This window comes from Desmodus rotundus, chromosome 4, assembly GCF_022682495.2.
Source record: "Desmodus rotundus isolate HL8 chromosome 4, HLdesRot8A.1, whole genome shotgun sequence".
Lineage (NCBI taxonomy): Eukaryota > Metazoa > Chordata > Mammalia > Chiroptera > Phyllostomidae > Desmodus > Desmodus rotundus.
Window position 1 is genome coordinate 78148795 of NC_071390.1, and position 23447 is coordinate 78172241.

The 23447-nt window shown below is 43.0% G+C and overlaps 1 protein-coding gene and 1 long non-coding RNA gene across 2 annotated transcripts in view; one reads left to right on the plus strand and one right to left on the minus strand.

Moving 5' to 3' along the window:
* The window catches only part of SCD5 (stearoyl-CoA desaturase 5), a 172328-nt gene extending 153812 nt beyond the window's left edge, over positions 1 to 18516 (minus strand). The window contains exon 1 of the mRNA XM_024574878.4: positions 17960 to 18516. Within this exon, the coding sequence (XP_024430646.1) occupies positions 17960 to 18191 (232 nt within the window). The 5' untranslated portion in view covers positions 18192 to 18516. The remainder of the gene's footprint in view (positions 1 to 17959) is intronic.
* On the plus strand, positions 17763 to 19147 carry LOC139440850 (uncharacterized). Its single transcript, XR_011651120.1, has 3 exons — positions 17763 to 17970; positions 18352 to 18441; positions 18802 to 19147. It is a non-coding gene; the product is annotated as an uncharacterized lncRNA (long non-coding RNA).
* Positions 19148 to 23447: the final 4300 nt, after the last annotated feature.

Genomic DNA, 23447 nt, shown 5'->3' on the forward strand with positions numbered 1-23447 from the left:
TAGATCATTATTGGCATATAAAGATGTAACTGATTTCTGGATATTAATTTTGTATCTTGCTACTTTGTTGAATTCACTTATCAGTTCTAGTAGTTTCTTGGTAGAATCTTTGGGGTTCTCTATGTACAGTGTCATGTCATTGGCAAATAATGACAGTTTTACTTCTTCCTTTCCAGTCTGGATGCCTCTTATTTCTTCTTCTTGTCTGACTGCTATGGCTAGGGCTTCCAGTACTATGTTGAAAAAGAGAAGTGAAAGTGAACATTCCTGTCTTGTTCCCAATATTAAGGGGAACGCTTGTAGTTTTTGCCCATTGAATATGATGCTAGCAGTGGGTTTGTCATGTATGGTCTTTATTATGTTTAGGTGTGTTCCCTCTATTCCCACTTTGCTAAGTGTTTTTATCATAAATGGGTACCAGATTTTATCAAATGCTTTCTCTGCATCTGTTGATATCATCATGTGGTTTTAATCTTTCATTTTGTTTACATGGTTAAGTACATTTACTGATTTGCTAATGTTGTACCAACCTTGCATTCCCAGAATAAATCCCACTTGATTATGCTGTATGACCTTCTTGATGTATTACTGTATTTGGTTTGCTAATATTTTGTTGAGGATTTGATCATCTATGTTCATCAGGAATATTGGTCTACAATTAGCTTTTTTCATAGTGTCCTTATCTAGTTTTGGATTTAGAATAATGGTGGCCTTGTAAAATGAGTTTGGGAGACTTCCCTCCTCTTGAATTTTTTAAAAAAGATTTTATTTATCTTTTAATTTTAGAGACAGGGGAAGGGAGGGAGAAAGAGAGGGAAGGAAAGATTAATGTGTGAGGGAAACATTGATTGGTTGCCTTTAGCATAACCTGGCCGGCAACGTAGGCATGTGCTGGGTCGGGGAATCAAACCAGCAAGCAACCTTTTGGTTCGCTGGCTGGTGCTCAATCCACTGAGTGCCACACCAGCCAGGGCCTGTTGAATTTTTTGAACTAGTTTGAGGAGAGGTGTTAGTTCTTCTTGGAATGTTTGGTAAAATTCACCTGTGAAGCCATCCAATCCAGGGTTTTGGGGGTCTTTCAATTACTACTTCTACTTCACTAAGTATAATCTGTCTATTCAGATTCTCTGATTCTTCCTGATGTAGTTTTGGAGGATTTTGTTTCTAGGAAGTTAACCATTTTGCCCAGGCTGTCCAGTTTGTTGGCATATTATGAACTGTTCATATTGTTTTCTTACAATCCTTTGTAATTCTTTGGTGTTGGTTGCTATTTTTCTTTTTTCATTTCTGATTTTATTTGGGTTCTTTCTCTTTTTTCCTTGATGACTCTGATTAAAAGTTTGTTAATGTTGTTTATCTTTTCAAAGAACCAGCTCTTGATCTTTCATATCATTTTTTTAGGCTGTATATTGGTTATTTCTGCTCTGATCTTTATTATTTCCTTCCTTCAACTCACTTTGGGTTTTGTTTGTTGTTCTTTTTCAAGTTCCTTTAAGAGTAAAGTTAGATTGTTCATTTGAGCTTCTTGTTGTTTCTTGAGATAGGCCTGCAATGCTATAAATTTCCCTCTTAGGATTGCTTTTCCTGTGCCCCGCATATTTTGGATTGTTTTGTTCTCATTTTCATTTGTTTCAACGTATGTTTTGATTTCTTTCTCAATCCTGTTGTTGACCCATTCATTGTTTAATAACATGTTATTTAGTTTCCATGTCTTTGTGTGTTTTTCAGTGTTCTTCCTGTCAATGATTTCTAGTTTTATAGTATTGTGGTCAGAGAACATGCTTGGTATGATTTCAATCTTCTTAAATTTATTAAGACTTGTTTTGTGCCCTAACATGTAGTCTATCCTAGAAAACATTCCATGTGCACTTGAAAAGTATGTATATTCTGCTGCTTTGCTGTGAGATGCTCTGAAGATACCAATTAAATCCATTTGATCTAGTGGGATGTTTAAGGCCACTGTCTCCTTGTTGATTTAGTGTCTGGAAGACCTATCAATTGAAATCAACTGGGTGTTAAAATCCCCAACTGTGACTGTGTTTCTGTTGATCTCCCTTTATGTCCATCAAGATGTGTTTTATATAGTTAGGCACTCCTGTGTTGGGTGCATAAACATTTACTAGGGTTATATACTCTTGTTGGATTATTCCCTTTATAATTATGTACTGTCATTCTTTGTCTCTTACTATAACCTTGGTTTTAAAGTCTACTTTGTCGAATGTAAGTATTGCTACGCAAGCTTTATTTTCCCCTTTCCATTTCCATGAAATATCTTTTTCCATCCTTTTACTTTTAGTCAGTGTGTATCTTTTGATCTGTATCTATATGCTCTTCAAGGCAGCATATATATGGGTCTTGTTTTCTTATCCATTCAGCTACCCTATGGCTTTTGGTTGGATCATTTAAGCCATTTACATTTAAGGTGATTTTTGATGGATACGTATTCAGTGCCATTTTATTGTTAGACTATGTTTCTTTGGTTTTGTTGTTGTTATAGTTGTTTTTCTTTTTCTTCTTCTTCCTCTTCTTAAAGCAAGCATAAACATATGTTGCAGTACTGGTTTGGTGCTAACAAACTCCTTTAGCTTTTTCCTGTCTGGGAAGCTCCCTATTTCTCCTTCAGTTTAAATGAAAATGATAGCCTTGCTGTGTAAAGTAGCCTTGGTTGTATGTCCTTGCTTTTCATAACCACTGAATATTTCTGACACCACTCCTTTCTGGCCTGAAATGTTTCTGATGAGTAATCAGATGAAAGTCTACTTGGTGCTCTCTTGTATGTAACTACCTGGTTTTCTCTTGCAGCTTCTAGGATTCTCTCTTTGTCTTTAAGCCTTGCCATTTTAATTATGATGTGTCTCAGTGTAGGCCTCTCTGGGTCCAAGTTGTTTGGGACTCTCTGAGCTTCCTGGACTTGTGTGTCCTTTTCCTTAACCAGAGTAGGGAAATTTTTCAGTCATCATTTCCTCAAATAGGTTCTCCATCCCTTGCTTGCTCTCTTCTCCTTCTGGTATTCCCATGATGTGGATATCATTACACTTCATGTTTTCCAAAATGTTTCTTAAGCTGTCATCATGTTTTGAAGTTCTTTTACTTTCTGCTGCTCTGCTTGAGTGGTTTTATTTACTTCATCTTCCTGATCACTGATTCAATCCTCTGCTTCATCTAACCTACTGTTATTCCTTCCAGTGTATTATTTATTTCAGATATTTCATTCTTTATTTCTGAGTGGTTCTTTTTTATGGTTTCTATACATTTTTTCATGCTGTTGAGTATTCTTATAATCATTACCCTAAACTCTTTATCTGATACATTACTTGCCTCCATTTCATCTAGTTCTTCTGGAGAATTCTCTTGTTCTTTCATTCGGGGTCTGTTTCTTTGTTTTCCCATTTTGGCTGCTTCTTTGTATTTGCTTCTATGGATTAGGTAGAACTGCAAAGACTGGTGCAGGATTTTGTCAGACACTGCTTGTGACTTGCTCTGGGCAACATGGTTGGAGCTATCAGTGATCCACAACACGTGACTCCCTCTTCTGGGCCTGTTTATGTGCAGAAAGAACCGGGCTGTGCACCAACACTGGCTTTTACCAGCACCAGGTCAACTGAAGTCTCAGAGCTCCCAGAGATCCACCTTACTTGTTAAACTTAATCAATGATACAGCTTCAAGCTAGACTCAGCAGCCTGGCTTAAGCTCCACAGGGTGGGGCAGAGTAATTCCTTCAAGTGAGGCTATTGCTTCCCCAGGCTGATGCCACGTGGAGGGGAGTGCTCTGCCTGAGAAAGGTGGTTCCTGCAAATGGGAAATGCCTCAGCACAGGGATTCTGGTGGCTGTTCCTTCAGTGCTCTCCCCAGAGCCACTAGCCCAAGGCTCTTCTCAAGCATCTCTAGTCCACTCTGTTCTCCCTCTGCTGGAGCGCAGGTTAAGTGGCTGCAACAAAATGTTGTGCATTGGTCCTTTAAGAGGCTCTCTGAGTCTTCAGCCCTCTCTCCCTGGCAGACAGAAGCCCTGCTACTTTACACAGGTGGATATTATCTGGGTTCCTTTCCTGACTCTTCTGCTGTAGGCTGGGGAGCCGATCTTGGGGTTTACACCCCATACTTCTCAGGGGGAATCCCCTCCGCTGCTGAAATATCCCTCTGGAACTTCAGCTGTCACCTGTGGGAGTCCAGCCAGCCCTCTCGTGCTCCTCCCATACTCCATACTAGTCATGTTGTGGTGAAGTGGTTTCTTTTGTCTGTCCTGGATATAAGGGTTGTCTGTGGCTAGTGTTCAGGTGGTTATTCAGGATTTCTCTACAATTTAATTGTAACTCCAGATTGGTCCTGGGAGGTTAGTGTAGTTTCCACTTATTCCTCTGCCGTCTTGGGTCTTCTGTGGTTTTACTCTTAGTTTTAGGAATTAAATACTGACATATTTAGAGATAACAGGCCATGGTATCTCCAACTTATTTGCTAATGAGCTCAGAAAAAAATAATATACACATATATGTATATACACACATAAGGAATATGATAAAGCAAGAAATTGTTTAGTCTGGATAGAATATCTGGGAGTTCTCTATGCTATCCTTACACCTGGTCCTATGTTTCTCAAATCATATACCAAAGTAAAAGTTACAAAATAAAAAATCCCACCAACTGGAGAGTGTAAGAGAGTATAGACTACGTCCTTTACTTTTGTATGTGTTTGAAATTTCCTACCACTGAAACAATTCCCTATACTAAGGCTCAGGTATGGTTTGGGCGGCACTGACCCTGCGCTATGGGAGAGCCTGGAAACCCATTTACAATATTAGGGGCTAGGAAGTTTGAGCTAAGAGGTCACCTGAATTTGTGGTGCCATACTCCACGTCTTGTCCACTCAGCTCCTAACACCAAAAGGAAATAACTTTACAATCTTATTTTAATAATGTTTTGGGTTTTTTTTCCTGATGATAAAAGTAATACCAGCCCTGGCTGGTATAGCTCAGTGGATTGAGCACAGGCTGCAAACCAAAAGATCACCAGTTCCATTCCCAGTCAGGGCATGTGCCTGGATTGCAGGCCAGGTCCCCAGTAGGGGGCACATAAGAGGCAACCACACATTGATGTTTCTCTCCCTCTCTTTCTCCTTCCCTTCTCCTCTCTCTAAAAATAAATAAATAAAATCTTTAAAACAAAAACTAATACCAATCCTTTCAGGGGGAAATCTTATATAAAGGCAACTATAAACCAGAAAATTAAAATCACCTTTCAGACATACATTGCCTCTATCACAAAAGGAGTTTTTATTAGGACAGGTGAGATACCTAAAACCTCAGAATTTAGATTAGACTCTAATACCTTTCCTTACATGGTTTTGGGGATATAAATGTAAGCCAGAATGATAGATTGATTTGTTTTAAGTTCTTATTCAATTAGAACAGAATTGTGAAAGAGAAGTCAAAGATCATATGATTCAGATGACAACAAGAGATGCATATGCAGAGGTGATATTAAAAATATTTGACAATCCATGGGTGTACCCACCAATTAAAACCAATCAGAACCAATGTAGATTTGATCTTTGCAGCTGATAGACCCTTTAACTCCTGGGTTGTTGGGAATTCCAGGAGTATCTTGAAAAGCACTAACTATTCACTATTTTAACAATTGATAGAGCCACAGTAGTATATTCTAGTTGAATACCAGCTCTGTGCTTGAGGGAATATTAGCTCTAATAACTGTGGTTTATTCCAACTCTCATGAGAGATATGCCAAGTTTAGGTTCATATGCAGTCTATAGTAAACTCTGAGGGTAGTGGCTTAATTCTCCCCAGAGCTCCAGACAAAGTGAAGACCCTGGAGTAATTTGAGTATAGCTCAAAAATGTTAATGACTCATCCACTTTTCAAGATCTACTGAGCCAAAGCCACACCACAACTGATTTGGTGTGGCAAGGGCAGGGGGAGATGGAAGAAGGAAGATATGTGGGCATTATTCACATGGGCTAATAAATTTTCCCTTTTGGTTATAGAGACTCTAGGGCAAAACAAATGCCTTCAGGGACACTGAAGTGAGTCATAGGCTGAGAATAGAGACGGGCTTCAGTGCAACCACCTGCAAAACCTTCTATTAAACATAATTTTTAGAGGAGTGGATTGACAAACTACTCCATGAAACAATTAAATTTTAGAAGTTCATTTCTAATTTCAGGCCTGGGACTTTTAAAGAATACTTTCCATTATCTACCCATGCTGAGAGAACACTGTGTTGGTTACAGTACGGGCACATCACAGCTGTTCTTTTGAGTTATAAAAGGTGGGAGGATCAAGGCTGGGTCTTTCATTTTTTACACAGTGCCTGGCTCAGGACTGTAAGTAATTAATTGCTTGCTTAATAAATGCTTTTTGATGATGAGGAGGAGGATGCGATTGGAGATGACCTTGCTCATTGGGTCACAGGTTGCATTTATAAGCCATTGTCTCTTCAGGGAACCAACCTGAAACCAACATAGTCAAATTGTAAGTGTATGATAATATTCATATGACAGGCAGTGATATAGGAAAAATATAAATGTAAACCTGAACTGTAAACTCTATTCTTATCTAGCTTCATTTCCAAGTCCACTGGTATTTGGTTTTTTCCCCATTTCAAGGATACTCTCAAAAAACTTCCATAATCTGGAAGACCTTGATTACCATATCAATGTCACCTACAAATATGGAGAGAGTAATGACCAGCTCCTAATCCAAGCCACCCAAAAACCACTACAGAGACATCCATTAAGTACTTGCCTTAAGTCGGCACTTTACATGCACTATTTGACTTGAAGGCTTTACACAAATGGTTGCACTACAATCCTGCTCTACACCATTTTCTCCGTGTCCACATTTTAAAATACAGTTTTCCATACTCTCTAGCCAAAAGCTATCATTTTGTTTCCCTTGTAACATAGTTAGCAACTTCCTAGGTAAAATGCTTCTTTCTAGGTTGTTTGTGCAAATAAAAAGTACAGGCTGGATGAGGTTAAGTGGACTTTGAAATGCCTCACAAAGTAAAATTTGACGCAAGAGAACAGAAATCTGGTCGTGACTTCATCACTGAGGTAGTGTGTCACCTGAAAGATGAAGAAAATGACCAAGAAAACTACTGGGTTATCCAAAAAGTTCTTTTAGTTTTTCCCATACGATGGCTCTAGTAGTGCTTAGTTGTCTTTAACGTCATTGAAAATATTTTTATTACATTGTATTGTGACAGCTGTCATATGAGTGTGCATTTTTAAAAAACTTATCAAAATTGGCAAATTTTTGTGTAACCATTTTAATATTGAAGATGAAATAAAATAAGCAGCATTTCTGGCATATTATGCTTTAATATTTCAAGAAAGGTAAAAAGATAACCAAAATGCAAAAAAAAGACTTGTGCAGTATATGGAGTAGGTGCCTTGACCAAACATGTCAAAAATTGTTTGTGAAGTTTCTTGGTACTATTGACATTTTGGTCAAATAATTCTTTGCTGTGGGACTGTCTTATGCATTGGAAGATGTTTAGCAACGCCCCTGGCCTCTACCCACTAGAAGCCAACAGCGGGAGATAGCCAGGCGATATACTCAAAATATCCAAATCAATAAAGGTATTGGTGAAAATGAAAAATGTGTCTGCTATTTCATGGAAAAAAACTAAATGGACTTTTTGGCTAACCCAATATTTATCAGTTTGAGAAAACTGTTACCATGGAAAATATAGGTGAAAAAGGAGTACATTACTAAATCTAATAAACTCAGGTTAGGCCTGCATGGTGGCTTTACAAACTCAGAGACCACATAGATGGTCTGAAATTAAAACTTTCTAACTAAAAGTTGTTCAAGGTGGGTAGTCATGTCCTGGGGTGGTGTTTTTCCCTAACAAAGGTCAGACTGAACCTGCCTGTTGTCTTTTTTGAATAAGATAACATACCAGATAACATCCTTTGGAATATCAAAGAAATTTCCATTTTTCCAGACCCCTCAGGGCACAAACACTGAACCAGAGTAGAGACCACAAATCCCTTCATTGTTATTACTATCATGTTAATTTTAACTCTTACCTCTTCTATAGCCACCTATGTAAAAGAAGTATGTGTCTATAATCAGGAATGTCCCAACCATGCAGTCCAGGATGGCTATGAATGTGGCCCAACAGAAAATCATAAATTTACTTAAATATTATGAATTATTTTTTGTGATTACATGTCACAATGTATTTAATGTGTGGCCCAAAACAACTCTTCTTCCAGTGTGGCCCAGAAATGCCAAAAGGTTGGACACCCCTGGATTCCTTTTACTTTTTATCTAATCTTAGAGATTCCCCTCTCCTGCTTTTCCCCACCTCCCTAATTTATAAACAATAAATTTCATGTAACTCCATTACATCTTCCCCTTTGATGCTGATGTATAAAGTAAGTGGTAAAATTGCCATTTTCTGGATCATATACTCAATTCCTTGAAATTTTGCTTCCCAGCAATTGTTGTGAGTTTTGCTCAAATAAACTCATAAAAGTTCTTACAGGTTTGGATATTTCTTACACTGACAAAAATCTTGGTAAAGAACACATTTTAGGAGACTTCTGGTCAAGATGACGGTGTAGGTACACACACTTTGCCTCTTCATACAACTACACAGAAAAAATTACATCTAAACTACAAAACAAATATCACCTGGAACTGGCAGAAAATCAAGCTATATGGAAATCTGACACCCCAGGATTTAAAGAAGCCACATTCACCTGGCTGGTGTGGCTCAGTGGATTGAGTTCTAGCCTGCAAAGCAAACGGTAGGCCAGTTCAATTCCCAGTCAGGGCACATGCCTGGGTTGTGGGCCAGGTCCCCAGTAGGGGGCATGTGAGAGGCAACCATACATTGATGTTTCCCTCTCTTTTTCCCTCCCTTCCCCTCTCTCTAAAAAGAAATAAATAAAATATTAAAATAAAATAAAATAAAGAAGCCACATTCATCCAGATGAGTAAGAGAGGCAGAGACAGGGAGAGAGGTGGAGAGGGGCAGAGAGGCATGGAGCTATGGGAGTGGCAGGAGAGGCAGAGGAATTGGCAGTTCCACATTCACATGTGGTAGATAAAAACTGGGAGGGATACCTTGGGATCCAGGAATCCCAGCCCCAGACCAGACCACTCAGCAGCCCAGGGTTTCAGTGCTAAGAAGATAAATCCCTGTAACTTCTGCCTATAAAAACCAGTGGGGGTTGGGGAGGAGGAAGAAACTGCGAGATTATGAGGAGACTCCTTTTAAAGGGCCCACAAAAACTGAGGACTTACACAGACCCAACCCATCTAGGATTTGAAACCAGGGCCAACAGCTGGAAGGGCACAAGTTGCATATGGGCTGGAAACAGGGAGAGTACTGGGGACAGCTTCCTCCTGGGCAAATCTCCAGAAGCCAGATGGCAGCATTGTCCTCTCTTCAAGCCCTCCCCCTACACAGAGCCACAAAGAGGTGAAACCGTTTGCCCCACCCCAGTGATCACCTAAGGCTCTGCTCCACACAATTTGCAGGTCTGCCGTTCTACAATAATCCTCACACTAAGACAGGGAGTCAAAGCAGCTCTACCTAATACACAGAAACAAACACAAGGAGGCTATCAAAATGAAGAGACAAAGAAATAGGGCCCAACCGAAAGAACAAAACAAAACACCAGAAAAAGAATTAAACAAAATGGAGATGAGCAACCTATCGATGTAGAGTTTAAAACACTGGTTATCAGAATGCTCAAAGAACTCATTGAGTACTGCAACAACATAAAAAACACCCAGGCAGAAATGAAGGTTACATTAAGTGAAATAAAGAAAAATCTACAGGGAACCAACAGTGGAAGGGATGAAACTGAGTATCAGATGAACGATTTGGAACATAAGGAAGAAAAAAGCATTCAATCAGAACAGCAAGAAGAAAAAAGAATTCAAAAAACCCATGGAATAAGAAGCCTCTGGTACATCTCCAAATGTACCAACATCCAAATCATAGGAATACCAGTAGAAGAGGAAGAGCAAGAATTTGAAAACTTATTTGAAAAAATAATGAGAGAAAACTTCCTTAATTTGGTGAAAGAAGTAGACATACAAGTCCAGGAAGCACAGAGAGTCCCAAACAAGTTGGGCCCAAAGAGGACCACACGAAGACACATCATAAGCGGGATCCCTCTCTCTTTTTATGTATGACATTGTTGTAACTCCATGCTGCCTGGAACTCTGGCAGCCATCCAGAAACCATGAGGAAAATTAAATTCAACAAGGCCACCATGGCAGAAATGAAACCTGCTTTTTGATGACATTATTAAGTCATCCTAGAAGTGGCCAAACTCAGTATTTCTATCAGTGACAGACATTAGAAAATTTCCCTATCATTTGAGCCATCTGAAGTTGAGTTTTATGTTATTTGCAGCCAAAAGCATCCTGATACAATTTGCTTCACAATTCTGTGGAAGGTGGCCCTCCACCAGGCCTCCTCACCTTTACCAGTTCATCTGTTAAGTAAACAAGCTGAATTCCCAAGGGCCATGCACAGAGCCTCCCTGTTATTTTTCCCCAGCTGTATTTATGAGAACAAAATTAATTTCTAGTCCGTGAATTAAACATTGCTGCTCCAGCTAAAAGATTTTAGCAATAGCCTTTTTTTTGGCAAGAGAAGCAGATCCCGGTATGTTCTAAATAAGCTACAAGGAGGCAGAGGGGTAGGAGGGGAGGCAGAGGGAGGCAAAGGGGAGGCGGCCATTAAAAAGAAAAAGGAAGAGTTGGCAAATCCCACTCATGTTCCACTTCTCTGAATTGTCAGCCTGAGGCTGACAGCAGGCTGGGTAGTGCACATGTAACTTTAGCAAATAGGTAAATCACCTGGAGATCTTATTAAAGTCAGGTATTGATTCAATAGGTCTGGGATGGGGTCTGAGGGTCTTTATTTCTAACAAGCTCCCAGGTGATGCTGATGCTGATGCTGCTGGTCTGAGAACCAGTCCACGGGGCTCACAGATGCCTCCAACATTTCCTAGTAAGCACCAGACCCTGCAGTGACCCCAGCAACTGTGGAAATGGAAAGCAGAAGTGATCACCCCTGAAATGTGGGCTAGTGAGAACCAGCTGTTTAAATTCAGGCTCAAGGGAGAAAATAAGGGGAGAACATGCCCCCAAACACACACACACACAATCCCCTTTTAGAAACACAGGAAAGAGTAGAGAACAGAGGAAGAAAGGAGGAGGAGGAGGACACTCTGGGTCTGGTATTCCGGTACTGTTATACCCTTCGGATCATTTTACTATTTTAGTCCTGGGACAGTACCTGAGTCTGTGACATCAAATGCCCAACTAAGACATTATTCTAGCCTCCCTTCAGCCGTTGCCAGCCTGAGGGGCCCAGCTCCAGTGTATTTTCCCCAGGGCCTTTCCTGAAAAACTTCACACTCACTCCAACTACTGTCTGGTCTAGCAATTGGGCTCCAGGCCATTCTATCCCAGTAGAAATCACTGGCCTGTGGGATAGGCTGAGAGGAGGAGTCCGGCAGAGGCTGAAGGGCAGTATCTCCGTAAGTCTGATCTCCCCATGCTGCTGGTCCTGCTGAATCTTTCTGGCCCTGGAAACCTCCAGCCTTGCTAAAGCATCAGTCCTTGAACCACCTGCTCTCTCCCCCTCCTCTCAGGAGTTCTGCTCACACTGTTCCCTGTGGCTACAATGCCATCTCTCCCAAACCCCTGGGCCAGCCAGCTGAGGGCTGCATGCCAGGCTCAGTCAGCTGCCTCCTCCTCTGGGGAGCCTCCCCAACTACCTGAGCTTGTGCTTTGTAATTAATGATGCCTTGGCTGTTACCATCTGTGCACCTCCAACTGGCCCCTAAGTACCATGAAGTCATGGATGGTGCCAGTGCCCAGCAGGTAATCGGTGCATAATAAATATTACTGAACAAAAAAATTAAATCATGATTCTTATCCAGCTGTGTATCAGAAATACCTGAATGGCTTTTTTAAAAAAAAATCAGGACATCACTCCTAAAAATTCCAATTCAGTATGTTTGGGTGAAGACCTGGGCTTCTGAAAAGTTAAAGGTTCCCCAAATGATTCTCATGTGTGGCCACTTTTGACAATCATTGGAATGGCAGAAATGAATGAATTAGTGGCTGAATGAATGTGACTGCGCATATCCTCACAGTTGTGAGGGTCCTGCTCATGGTCATTCACACACACACTGAACAAATGACAGGCACTTATGGGGAGGATGAGTGGTACCTGTTGTACCAGCTGTCCTCCCTCATAATCCATGGCCAACAGAAATAAAGCCAGAGACACAGCACCTTTACCCTTGACCAGGGCCTTCTGACAACCAGGGAACAGTCCGAGACAAATCTCAGCCCCCAAGGGATGAGATAAAGGGCAGGAAGGCAGGACGGAAGCACTGAGGGCATGTGCCACTGAGGATCCAAGGCTAACAAGCATCTGTGCCGGCTTCCTGACCACCTTCTGTGCTGTATTGTCTCATTTCCCTCCAGCCACTGGCTGTACTGTTATTGTCCTCACAATACAATCGGAGACAGTGAGGTTAGGGAGGGGGAGTTTTCTGTCAAAGGCTGAATTTGGGGAGCTGGGCTTGGAACTCAGGCCCCCTGACTCCAAAGCCCATACTCTTAACCCCAGAGTTGCGGCACTTCCATAGAAACGTGAGGTGTCACAGCAGAGGGTCGCACAGACTGCAGGCCAGAGACTACAGAATGTCAAAATAAATGCTCAAGGAGAATAATACCACCCAAAGGCAATGTTGTCTTTTGTAAATTCTTAAAGAAACCACCATGGCTGTGTCATTTTTTTGTAAATCTGTCAATGGTTATAATTTTATACACACACAAATCTAGATAAGGTGAGAACTAAAGCCTTATAGCAAAGTCATGATCAAATATTGGCACTTAAAGGCTGTGCCTTCCATCTCAGCCACAAGTGCTACACTCTCAGACAGCCGACGAAGCCAGGACAGGTTTCATAACGTGGGCCTCCATCATGGGAGGTAGTAAGAGCAGAAAGCACTCAGTGTCTACTCTCTGCCAGGCCCTTTACTTTATGCTTCAGTTCTTAAAACAACTTTCAGCTCAGTGTTATTGTCCCCATTTCCCAGATGAGGATATTGAGGACAACAAACTGGTAAGGAACATGTATCAAGTTCAACTAATTGGCAATGCCGGGATTCCAGCTGGGTTTCAACTCAGCTGCACTATTTCTCTGTTCATGATCACAGTGCAGTCTGCAGTGACCTTGACCAGTTATAGAAAAAAACTGAGCTAATAATGTTAACCTCAGCCTATATTTATACATGTTAGGACAATAAAGCCAGCAAAAGCTTACTCTATTCTGTAGGTTTTGCTGCACTCCAGCCTTGGGTAAGGTAAGGTTTTTAGTGCTTGCTCATTTATTAAAAATGCAAAAGTTGCAGCAAAAATGGGCTGGCAATTACAGGGTTTAAAATGAAGATTCATTTATATTTTTCAGTTTTGTAGTAGTTTAATTGAGCATTAAAGATTTTTTTAAAGATGACTCAGACAGGAAGGGGTGAAAAATTCAAAACAGACCCTAGAAGAGTGAGAGAAATGACTTGGCCCTGTTTCTACTGCACCTGTCCCTTAAGAAAAACACTAAAGACCAGGTGAGTTGTTAGCTGAAAAAAAGATTTATCTGCTAAATAGCCGCCTTTCGGAGGAAAATGGAATGAAAGAAAAGGGAATGGGGGAGGGAGGGATTGTGTTCACTTCTCTTTGGGGACTTTGAGAAAGAACCCTTGTTTCCAAAGCCAAAGCAATATTTATTTACCCATGCAAGAGAGGCAATGAAGCCAAATACTGCGCCAGCTTTGTAGAATGCATTCTGCTGCAAGAAGGCCTTTTCTCCTTTCACTAAAGAAAAACAGCCAGCCCTGACTGGTGTGGCTCAGTGGGTTGGGTATCCTGCACACCAAAGGGTCGCAGTTTTGATTCTGGATCAGGGCACAGGCCTGGGTTGCAGGACAGCTCCTGAGTTGGGGGTGTGTGAGAGGCAATCAATTGATGTTTTGCTCCCTCTCTTTCTCCCTCCCTCCCCTTCTCTCTAAAAATAAATAAATAAAATCTTTTAAAAAGCAAAAAAAAAAAAAAAGAAGAAGAAGAAGAAAGAAAGAAAAACAGCCAGTATTAGGACCAATAATAATAATGGCAGCTGACAATTACTGTACAGCAACTGAAGGCCAGGCACTGTGCTAAATGATTTACATATATTATCTAATTTAATTCTGACGACTTCATGAGCCAAGTAGTGTTAATATGCCCCCCATTTTACAGGTGTGAAAGTGGAGCTTTAGAGATGTTTGTCTGTTCAAGGCCATACAGCTAGTAAGTAAGTAGGAAAGCAGGTCTTGCTTGCCCTAAAAAACCTGGAGGCAAAACAGAAGTCTCTGGCCACACATCATTGTGGCTCCTCAACAACCTTGGGGATTTGATGGAAGAAGCAGCACAACCCAACAGACATCAGACATCAGGACCACTCCAAGTGGTGGATGCAGGTTATCCGATGCCTGACAGAAGACAACTCATCTTTGGGCAACTCAGAATTGGCCAGAATTTGACAGAATGACCAGTACTTTCCAAACCCCTGTCTCTCCTGACCCTCCCTGCCCCCAGACTGCTTTGTTAATCCCTGCCAACTCTCAGCTCCCTCCCCATAGGCCAAATCCCACTCAAGATGGTCCAGATGGTCCAGCAACCAGGACACCAGAGCCAGAGAATCCTATTATATTAGCTTAATGATAATCATGTTTGCCCCAGGGAAGGTTAGAAGGGAGCAAATCACTACTTTGCATGCCTGGTACTGTCACTGAAGTTGTCCTTTGAGGGGAAAACCCCATGATGTCACCATGAGACAATGCCTTTACCCCTGAACAGGACTCAGGGTGACATTTCTAGAGAAAGCAAAAAAGTCCCTGCCATTTTGGAAACCAACAACTAGAACACCTGGAGACAAAGGTGAAGCTCCCTGGGAAGGAGTCCCAGGAATTCTACAACGACTGCTCCTTACTCCCCACTCTCCTGTTCTATTCATCTTGGGATTCAGGACGTGGGCTAGCTCCCCTCGGACCAAAACCCTCAAAGCAGGCACTTTCCTGAGCTCAAAGTTTCAGGTGAAGATTTTATTACAGTTGGAGTTTGCATTCTGTCCTTGAAACTCATAAACCCATCCCTTAGGATCTGTGGGCACCTCTCGGTACACTGCAAGGATAAGGAAAACAACCTGTTCTGGCCCCAAGGACAGTCGTGAAAAGCTGGGGACTAGGCAGTGGAGGAGTACGGACTGAACAACGTGATGGATCTTCCATGGATGACATTTTACCACCACGCAAATTACTCTCCGTGCATTGCACACCTAACACATCCTCTGATGGGCACACTGCATAGATGCCTCTTGTTTCCAGGGCAACCTCACCTGGGCTGGGGTAACCGATAGAGCCAGCAAGGGAGGGGGCATGAAGAGGGAATCTAGTGAGGGTAAATTTGTGGGTCAAAGCACCAGAGCTTTCACTGAAAATAACCCTGAGATGACAGTGTCCCTAGTCTTCCAGTTGCCCTAAATAACCTAGCCACAGCACAACCAATCTTCTCTTACAAGGTGTCCATCAGATAAGATCCATTTGTTTGGAGTGTTTCTCAGTCACAATTGTGAAACTTGAAACTACAACACCCACCATTGCCTGTTGTTTTTATTTTTTTAGGGATGCTATATGTATTTTTTTTCTAAAGACTTATTTACTTTTAGAGAGGAGAGAAACATCAATCAGTTGCCTCTTGCACGCCCCCCACCAGGGACCTGTCCACAACCCAAGCACCGGCTACCTTTCAGTCTACAGCCTGGTGCTTCATCCACTGAGCCACACCAGCCAGGGCTCAGGAGAGAATTAAGATTAAGAGAACAAAGCTGACAAAAAGTAGCTAAAGCAGAAGACTATGCAGGGAGGAGCAAAGCAGGGGTTTGGCAACATCACCACAGAGGAAACAAGATTCCTTCAGTGTTGACTTCTCTGGGGAGTCTGGGGCCAAGGGAGGTGTCCTCTGGCCAAGGTCTTTCAGAACAAAGATTCTGCCTTCACTCCAGAGAGCAACCTGGATAGGGCAGAAGTGACTTAGAAAACCTTAAGAGGAGGCCTCATCCTTGTGACTCCTGGGGTTTCGAAAGTCAGTGGGGTTAAGTGGCTGTACAGAGTGGAGCCCCAGACATGCAATATAATATTTTAAGTGCTCACTTCTTCCTGAGCTCTCTCTGACACTGCAGCTATTAGGCTAAACCCCAATCCCCCAGAGGCAGGTAGGCTCTTAAGTATAACAGTACTGCCCCTGGAGGGGGCGGGAGGAGCTCCGTGGAGGTTCTGGGGTAATAAAGGCTTTGGCTGGCTGGGTAGAAGTGTGTTCATGAATTATGTCTGGACATCTTACAATTTAGTCATTTGGAGGTAAGAAGGAAGACAGACCAAAATTAAACCAACACAATACAAAGACCAGGGTGAAAAGGACACAGAACTGAGGAGGTGCATTAAGTGGGGAAGGGCTGGGCGTGGGGGGGGGTGTTTCCCAAAGCTTTTAGGGAACTTTAAAAGGCTTCATGAGCCCCAAAGACCCCTGCCCCTCTCACTATTTTTCAACTCTGTATCCCCGCTCAGCCACCCCCCCTCGCCAAGGTACCCAGGGTTTGCAAGGGTTTGCTTCCAGAGCAGGGACTGCAGGATTTCAAGGAAGGCTTGGGACCCAAGTGGCACCATTATCAACCTAGGCATTTGAAACCGGCACTATGCCAAATAAGGAGCTTTGCAAAAAGAGATCTTCTTATTCTTCTCTTCCTCTTCCCCTCTGGAAATAAAAGTAGGTTGTATTTCTCCTGCCCCGGTTCCTTGGTGATCTCAGAAACCCAGCTGAAAGAGCTTCTTGGTGTATGTATAGCTCATCCAAGTCTCAGCCCTGAAGACTGACTATCAATGCCTGCGCCTTTTGTCCGGGTTACTGCCGCCCTGGTGACCAAGGCCAAAACCAGTTACCGGGGCTAGGGGTTCTTCCAGGTGGTTTAGAGGTCAGCGACTTGAATCACTTAGGGCAGGCAATGAGCCCCTGGGGTCTGGGAGGGTGGGGTGGAAGGAGTTCTAGGGATGGTCGACTTCTGGGTTCCCTCTCCTGCTGGCAGAGATGGGGGTGCTAAAAAGGAGAGTGGCGGGAGAGCCACAGGTGTGGTGACAGACCAGCACTGGCCAGAGGGGTACAGGGCTTGGAGAGGGCATGACCACAATCGGGGCTTAGCGCTCAAGGCAGAGCACTCTCAGCGTGAGCTTGTTGTGCTGGCCAAGAAACTTTTAAGAGCCACAGAAGTGCAACTGGGCATGAAGACCACGGAGGGGGGCAGGTAATAGAGGCCTTACAGAGACTAGGAAGATAACTGCTTTCTTCCATTTCGTGCGCGAAATCAAGACTCTTCTGGGCCAGGTCTCTTCACCCCGCCTTCATTTCCTTTCTTGTCCTCAACTTGGCCCCAAAGTCCGTGGCCCGCCGAGGACACTGAGAAGCTGAAAGGCGACAGATAGGAGAGCCCCTGGGGCCCAACACAACACAACACAACACAATCGACCTGCCTGTCTTCCCTCGCTCAAAGCCCGGTTGGGTCGGTGACCGGCCTCTTCCCTCGCGCGCCTCTCCGCGCACAGCGGCGGCGCCGCAGGACTCTGGGTCCCTCCCGCTCTCCATCCGGGAGCGGACCAATGCGTCTACTCAGGCAGACAGTCGGGGAAGCAGAAGTTGAAAATACCTGGGCAGAAATACCTGCCCGTCCCAAAGAGAGGGCAACTGCAAGCCACGGGGACCTGGGCGCCTGGCGGAAGGCGAGTGGAGAGAGAAGGAGGCTCCGCACCGCCGGCAGCCGACCCGCGACTCCACGCGCTCCGGCGCGGCCTCGCCACGGTGCCCGACTTACCCCAGAGCAGTGTAAGTGGTTTGGCTTTGGGGATGAGCACCAGGGAGTACACAGCGGCCAAGTGGAGCAGGCTCATCAGGACGACGTTCCTCCAAACGATGTTCTGCCGCTGCTCGCGTGCGCCCGGCCTCTCCTGGCCGCCGCCGCCCGCCGAGCCCTGAACCCCCGCACGGCTTTCCTCCGCGGCGTTGCAGAGGGGGACCTTCCCCCGGTCGGCGGCCCGGTCAGGCATGGCTGTGAGAGGTGGGCGCCGGCGGCGGCGGCAGCAGGCAAGCTGAGCTCTGCCCGCGGGGATCTCTCCGGGAGAGGGCGGGGGCTACTGCCTTTTAGAGGGATCACCACACCTCCTGTCCCCGCCTTCCCGGCCCTTCTCCAGTTCCTTCTCTCTTCAGGCTTTCAGCGTGGCCTAAGGATGCAAACCTGGGAGCCCGGCATCTGTTGCTGGCGTTTCACCCATTCCGCTACCGGGGCGGAACTCTGCTGTGAGGAAGAGGGAGCGAGCGCGAGGGCGGGAGCGGCGCGGTGGAGCTGGGGGAGGAAGGGAAGCTGAGAACGCGGCGGGGGAGGCAGTGCTCGGAGGGAGCCGGGAAGAAAGACCTGCATAGCTACAGCCAATCACGATCGCAAGTGGGGCTCTTAAAGAGAAAGGCTCCCCCTGGGCCCCCGTTGCCCTGGCTCTCCAGGGCGGGCGGTGGGCAGCCTGGGTTTGGGGGTGGGTGGGATGTGGCTCTGGGACTGGGAGCCTGTTAAGCGTCTCACAGCACTTGTATGTTTCTCCAGTTCCAAAAAATACCTTTCCGCTTTGAAAAGCTTTGTTTATTTTTTTCTTTTAACTTTTGAAGCTACAGGCCACCCGTGTTGAATTGAAAAAATGTGCTCGGAGTCCCAACACAAGTTAAGGCCAGATCCGAGGTGAGGCTCAGAAGTCCCGGGCCTGCCGGTTGGTATGGCTTCTTGGGCCTGTGGAGGGATAGAGGGCAGCCTGTCAACTCTTAATTAGGCAGCTCCAGCCAGACACATAGTAGGTGCTCGGTTAGTGCCTATTGGAGGATACAGAAATTAATCGGGGGCTAGCCAAAAGCTGCGCAGCTCTGTTTATGGCAAATTTTTGGCTAAGCATCGCGCTTGTGGACTGATTGTCTTCTCAGCCCTCGATGGAACAGTACCTTCAAGTCAGCACCATTGAAAATTGGGCTTTAGGAAAAAAAAATCACACAGAACAAGGAAAATTAACCAGTGAAAAAATTGTGTCTGCTCATTCTTCTTTTCCTAACGCAGGTAATGTAGAGCCGTCCAGAGCCAGCCACAATTGCACAGAAATGCAGGGGGTGTCCTGGACATGTCCTGGGCAGGTGTGGTTGCACCTGCAGGTGGGTAGCAGAAGAAAAAGACTCAGGACTGGAAGCCAGGGTGTCTGAGTGACCCACCCTGGCTCTTTACGCACGCATTTCCTTACTGGGGAAACAGAACTAATCTTCATTGTTCCTTCCAGCTTGCAGATTCTATAAATGTGAGCTTGAAAGGGTGCCATTATGTTGACAAATAAAGCTGATGTTTTAGATTACCCATTGCTGAGAATCCTGTCCAGGATTCCAGGAGAGGGGAACAAATTACAAAGAGCTGACTGTATGAAAGAGCCATATGTGAGCTTACTGTTAACAGACCTGAACAGGTCCAATTAGCCAGATAAAATAATGTCTAATTTAAAACTGAAGCAAGGTATGTGTGTCTGTGGACTTGTGGCCACTTAGCAAGTGTTATGGTGGTGCGTCAGATGGAGCTGAAATTGTAGAATGAAAGGAAATTTGCCTAGGGACCAAATAAAGGTCAGCACTGTATGAGACAGTACAACATGAAACGGGAGGGTATACATTTCGTCAGCCAATTCAATCTGGGATGTGTAATAACCACTTTTTCTTCTCATGCTCCCTCTGCTCCCACCAGACCCACATATTCCCCGTGGCTCTCTAGTTGAGACTCTCCTTTTTTCCAGAGTGGACTAGTTGCTTGGCCCTAAGTCTCTATGTGGGTTATTGTAATGACTCATCTTACCTTCACTAATCATTCAATCATTTGTTTGGCACTTATTAGGCTGTGTGTCAGGGCTAGTGGACACTGGGGATACAAGGATAAGTAGTTAGGTGCCTGCCCTTAAGAAGGGAAAACAGAACAAGTGGAACTTTTTGACCATGACCTTTGAAGGACAGGAATGTCCAGTCCATTATCAGAAAAAAAAAATTCTTATTAGGAATCAAGAATACATACCAAAAGGTCAAGGGAGGCAGCAAAAAAGTTTTTTACTTGGTCCCTGGGTACTTTATTAGATAAGCTACTGTCTCTTGAATCTATCTTGAATGAACATCACACTCTCTTCCCTCCAATCGGTCAGACTGGGTTGGACCAATCCACTTCAGCTGTTTGGACTAAGGATGGGTACGGGGATGTTTGTGGGTCAGGGGTGGAGATAAGTGCTCTTTAGGTCTTTCAGATCCTGCCTGCAAAAGGATGACTGAAGAAAATGGTCCTTCCAGATCTCACCTCAGAGCAACACTCTTGTTTACTGTGGCCATGGCATTCAAAATGACTGAGCAAGTAGAGCAACAAATCTGCATCAAATTCTACATTAACCTTGAACAGTTCTCCACAGAAACTATGCGGATGATTCAGAAGGCCGCAGCTATGGGCAACTGGTGACTGGCAGCTTCATCACAACATGTCCGCTCGTGTATCATGTCCCATGCAGTTTTTTTGAGAAACATCAAATCACCCAGGTGACTCAGCTCCCCTACAGCCCAGATTTGGCACCATGCGACTTCTGGCTTTTCCCAAAACTAAAATCACCTTTGAAAGAAAAGAGATTTCAGACCATCAGCGAGATTCAGGAAAATATGACAGGGCAGCTCATGTCAATTGGGAGAACTGTGTGAGGTCCCAAGGTGCCTACTTTGCAGTGGACTGAAGTGTCATTTTCCTATGTACAATGTTTCTTGTGTCTAGTATCTTCTTCAATAAATGACTCTATTTTTCATAGTAGATGGCTGGATACCTCCTGGACAGACCTTGGACTTTTGCTAATAATGACTCTTCCCTTTAGTGTATTATTCCATCAGGGCTACTGTCTCTTTTCCCACCTAAGGTTGTTCTTTGTTTGATTTTTGGTTTTTTCCCCCTCAAAGACCTTAGTATATTTTCTTAGTTTCTGGCCAAGACCCCAGGAGTGGATGAGTGTTCATCTCACCCCTTGATGGGGGCAAGTGGGACAGTAACCATTACCCTGTCAAATAATTACCCAAAATATAAGAGCCCTAATAATGGTATTTTCAAGATAAAGTGGAGGCACAAAGGAGGGAGTTGTTAATTCACACTAGGGCTGGGAGAAGGGAGGTCATATCTGCATAAGGGATTTTTTTTTTTGAAATTTGATTTTTTTAAATTGAGGTCAAATACTCATAACATCCAATTTATCATCTTAACCGTTTTTAAGTGTTCAGTTCAGTAGCGTCAAATACATTCACATTGTTGTGGAACCAATCTCCAGAACTCTTCATCTTACAAAACTGAAATTCTATGCACATTAAACATCAATTCCTCATTTCTCCCTCTCTCTACCTGCTGGCAGCCACCACTACACTTTGTGTTTCTATGAGTTTGACTACTCTAGAAACCTCTTAATAATATAATATATAATATATTATATATTATATAATACATTATATTATAATATCTATATATTATTATATATTATAATATAATACTATATTAAGTGAAATAATATAGTATTTGTCTTGTGTGACTTTTTCACTCAACACAGTGTCTTCAAGGTTCATCCATGTTGTAGAATATACAGAATTTCCTTCCTTTTTCAAGGTCAAATAATGTTCCACCACATGTATATACCTCATTTTGCTTATCCGTTCAACTGACAATGGACACTAGGTTGCTACCACCTTTTGGATATTGTGATTAATGCTGTTGTAAACATAGGTAAACAACTATCTCTTCAAGACCTTGCTTTCAACTCTTGGATATGTATCCAGAAGTGGTATTGCTGGAGTTTAAAGTAATTCTATTTTTAATTTTCAAATTTCCATACTGTTGCCCATTGCAGCTGCACCATTTACATTCCTACCAACAGTACACAAGGGTTCCAACTTCTCCATATCCTAACACTTATTTTTTTTTATTATAGCCATCCTAATGGATATGAGAGGATATCTCACTGTGGTTTTGATTAGCATTTCCCTAATGATTAGTAATGTTGAGCATTTTTTCGTGTGCTTGATGGCCATTTGTGTGTCCTCTTTGGAAAAATATCTATTCTAGTCCTTTGCCCATTTTTTAATGTTTTGTTGTTGTTGAGTTACAGGAATTCTTTATATACTCTGGATATAAGTTCCTTATTTGATAAGTGATTTGCAAATATTTTCTCCAATTCCACAGGTTGCCTTTTCACTGTTGATTATGTCTTGATACATAGCTTTTAATTTTGATATAGTCCAGTTTTTTAAATTTTATTTGTTTTTCAAGAAAGAGGAAGGGAGTAAGAGAGGGAGAGAAACATGGGACCTGGCCCACAGCCCAGGCATGTGCCCTGACTGGGAATCAAACTGGCGACCTTTCACTTTGCAGGGCGATGCCCAACCCACTGAGCCACACCATTCAGGGCGACCTAGTCCATTTTATCTACTTTTACTTTTGTTACCTGTGTTTTGGTGTCTTATTCAAGAAATCATCGCCAAATTCAATGTCATGAAGCTTTTTCCTTATGTTTTATTCTAACAGTTTTATAGTTTCAGCAATTACGTTTAGGTCTTTGATCCATTTTGAGTTAACTTTTGTATATGGTGTAAGGTATTAGTTGAACTTCATTCTTTTGCATGCAGATAATCGAGTTTTACAAACACTATTTACATTTACATTAATAAATGTACAACTCCTTTCCCCATCGAATGGTCTTGACTCCTTGTTGAAGAGCATTTGACCATATACTTGTATGGGCTTATTTCTGGACTCTATTCCATTCTTCTCTATCTCTATCTTTATGCTAGTATCACATTGTTTGAGTAATATAGCTTTATAACAAGTTTTTAAATTAAGAAGTATGTGACCTCCAACTTCTGTTTTTCTTTTTCAAGATTGTTTTGGCCATTTGGACCCACTGAAACTCCATAAGAATATTAAGATGGATTTTTCTATTTCTGCAAAAAATTTACCCCTGGGATTTTGTTAGAGATTCCATTTAATCTGGTTATTACTTTGGTTAGTATTGACATAACAATATTAAGTCTCCGACTCATGTACATGGAATTTTTTTAAGTTTCTTTGTGTCTTCTTCAATTTCAGCAACATTTTGTAGTTTTTAGTGTGCAAGTCCTTTGCCTCCTTGGTTAATTTTACCAGGTAAGGCTTGGTCTGAGATACACTAAGTAAAAACCATCATAGATAGAATGCCTAGATTCTGGCCAGCAGTATGTGCCTTAGAGAAGAA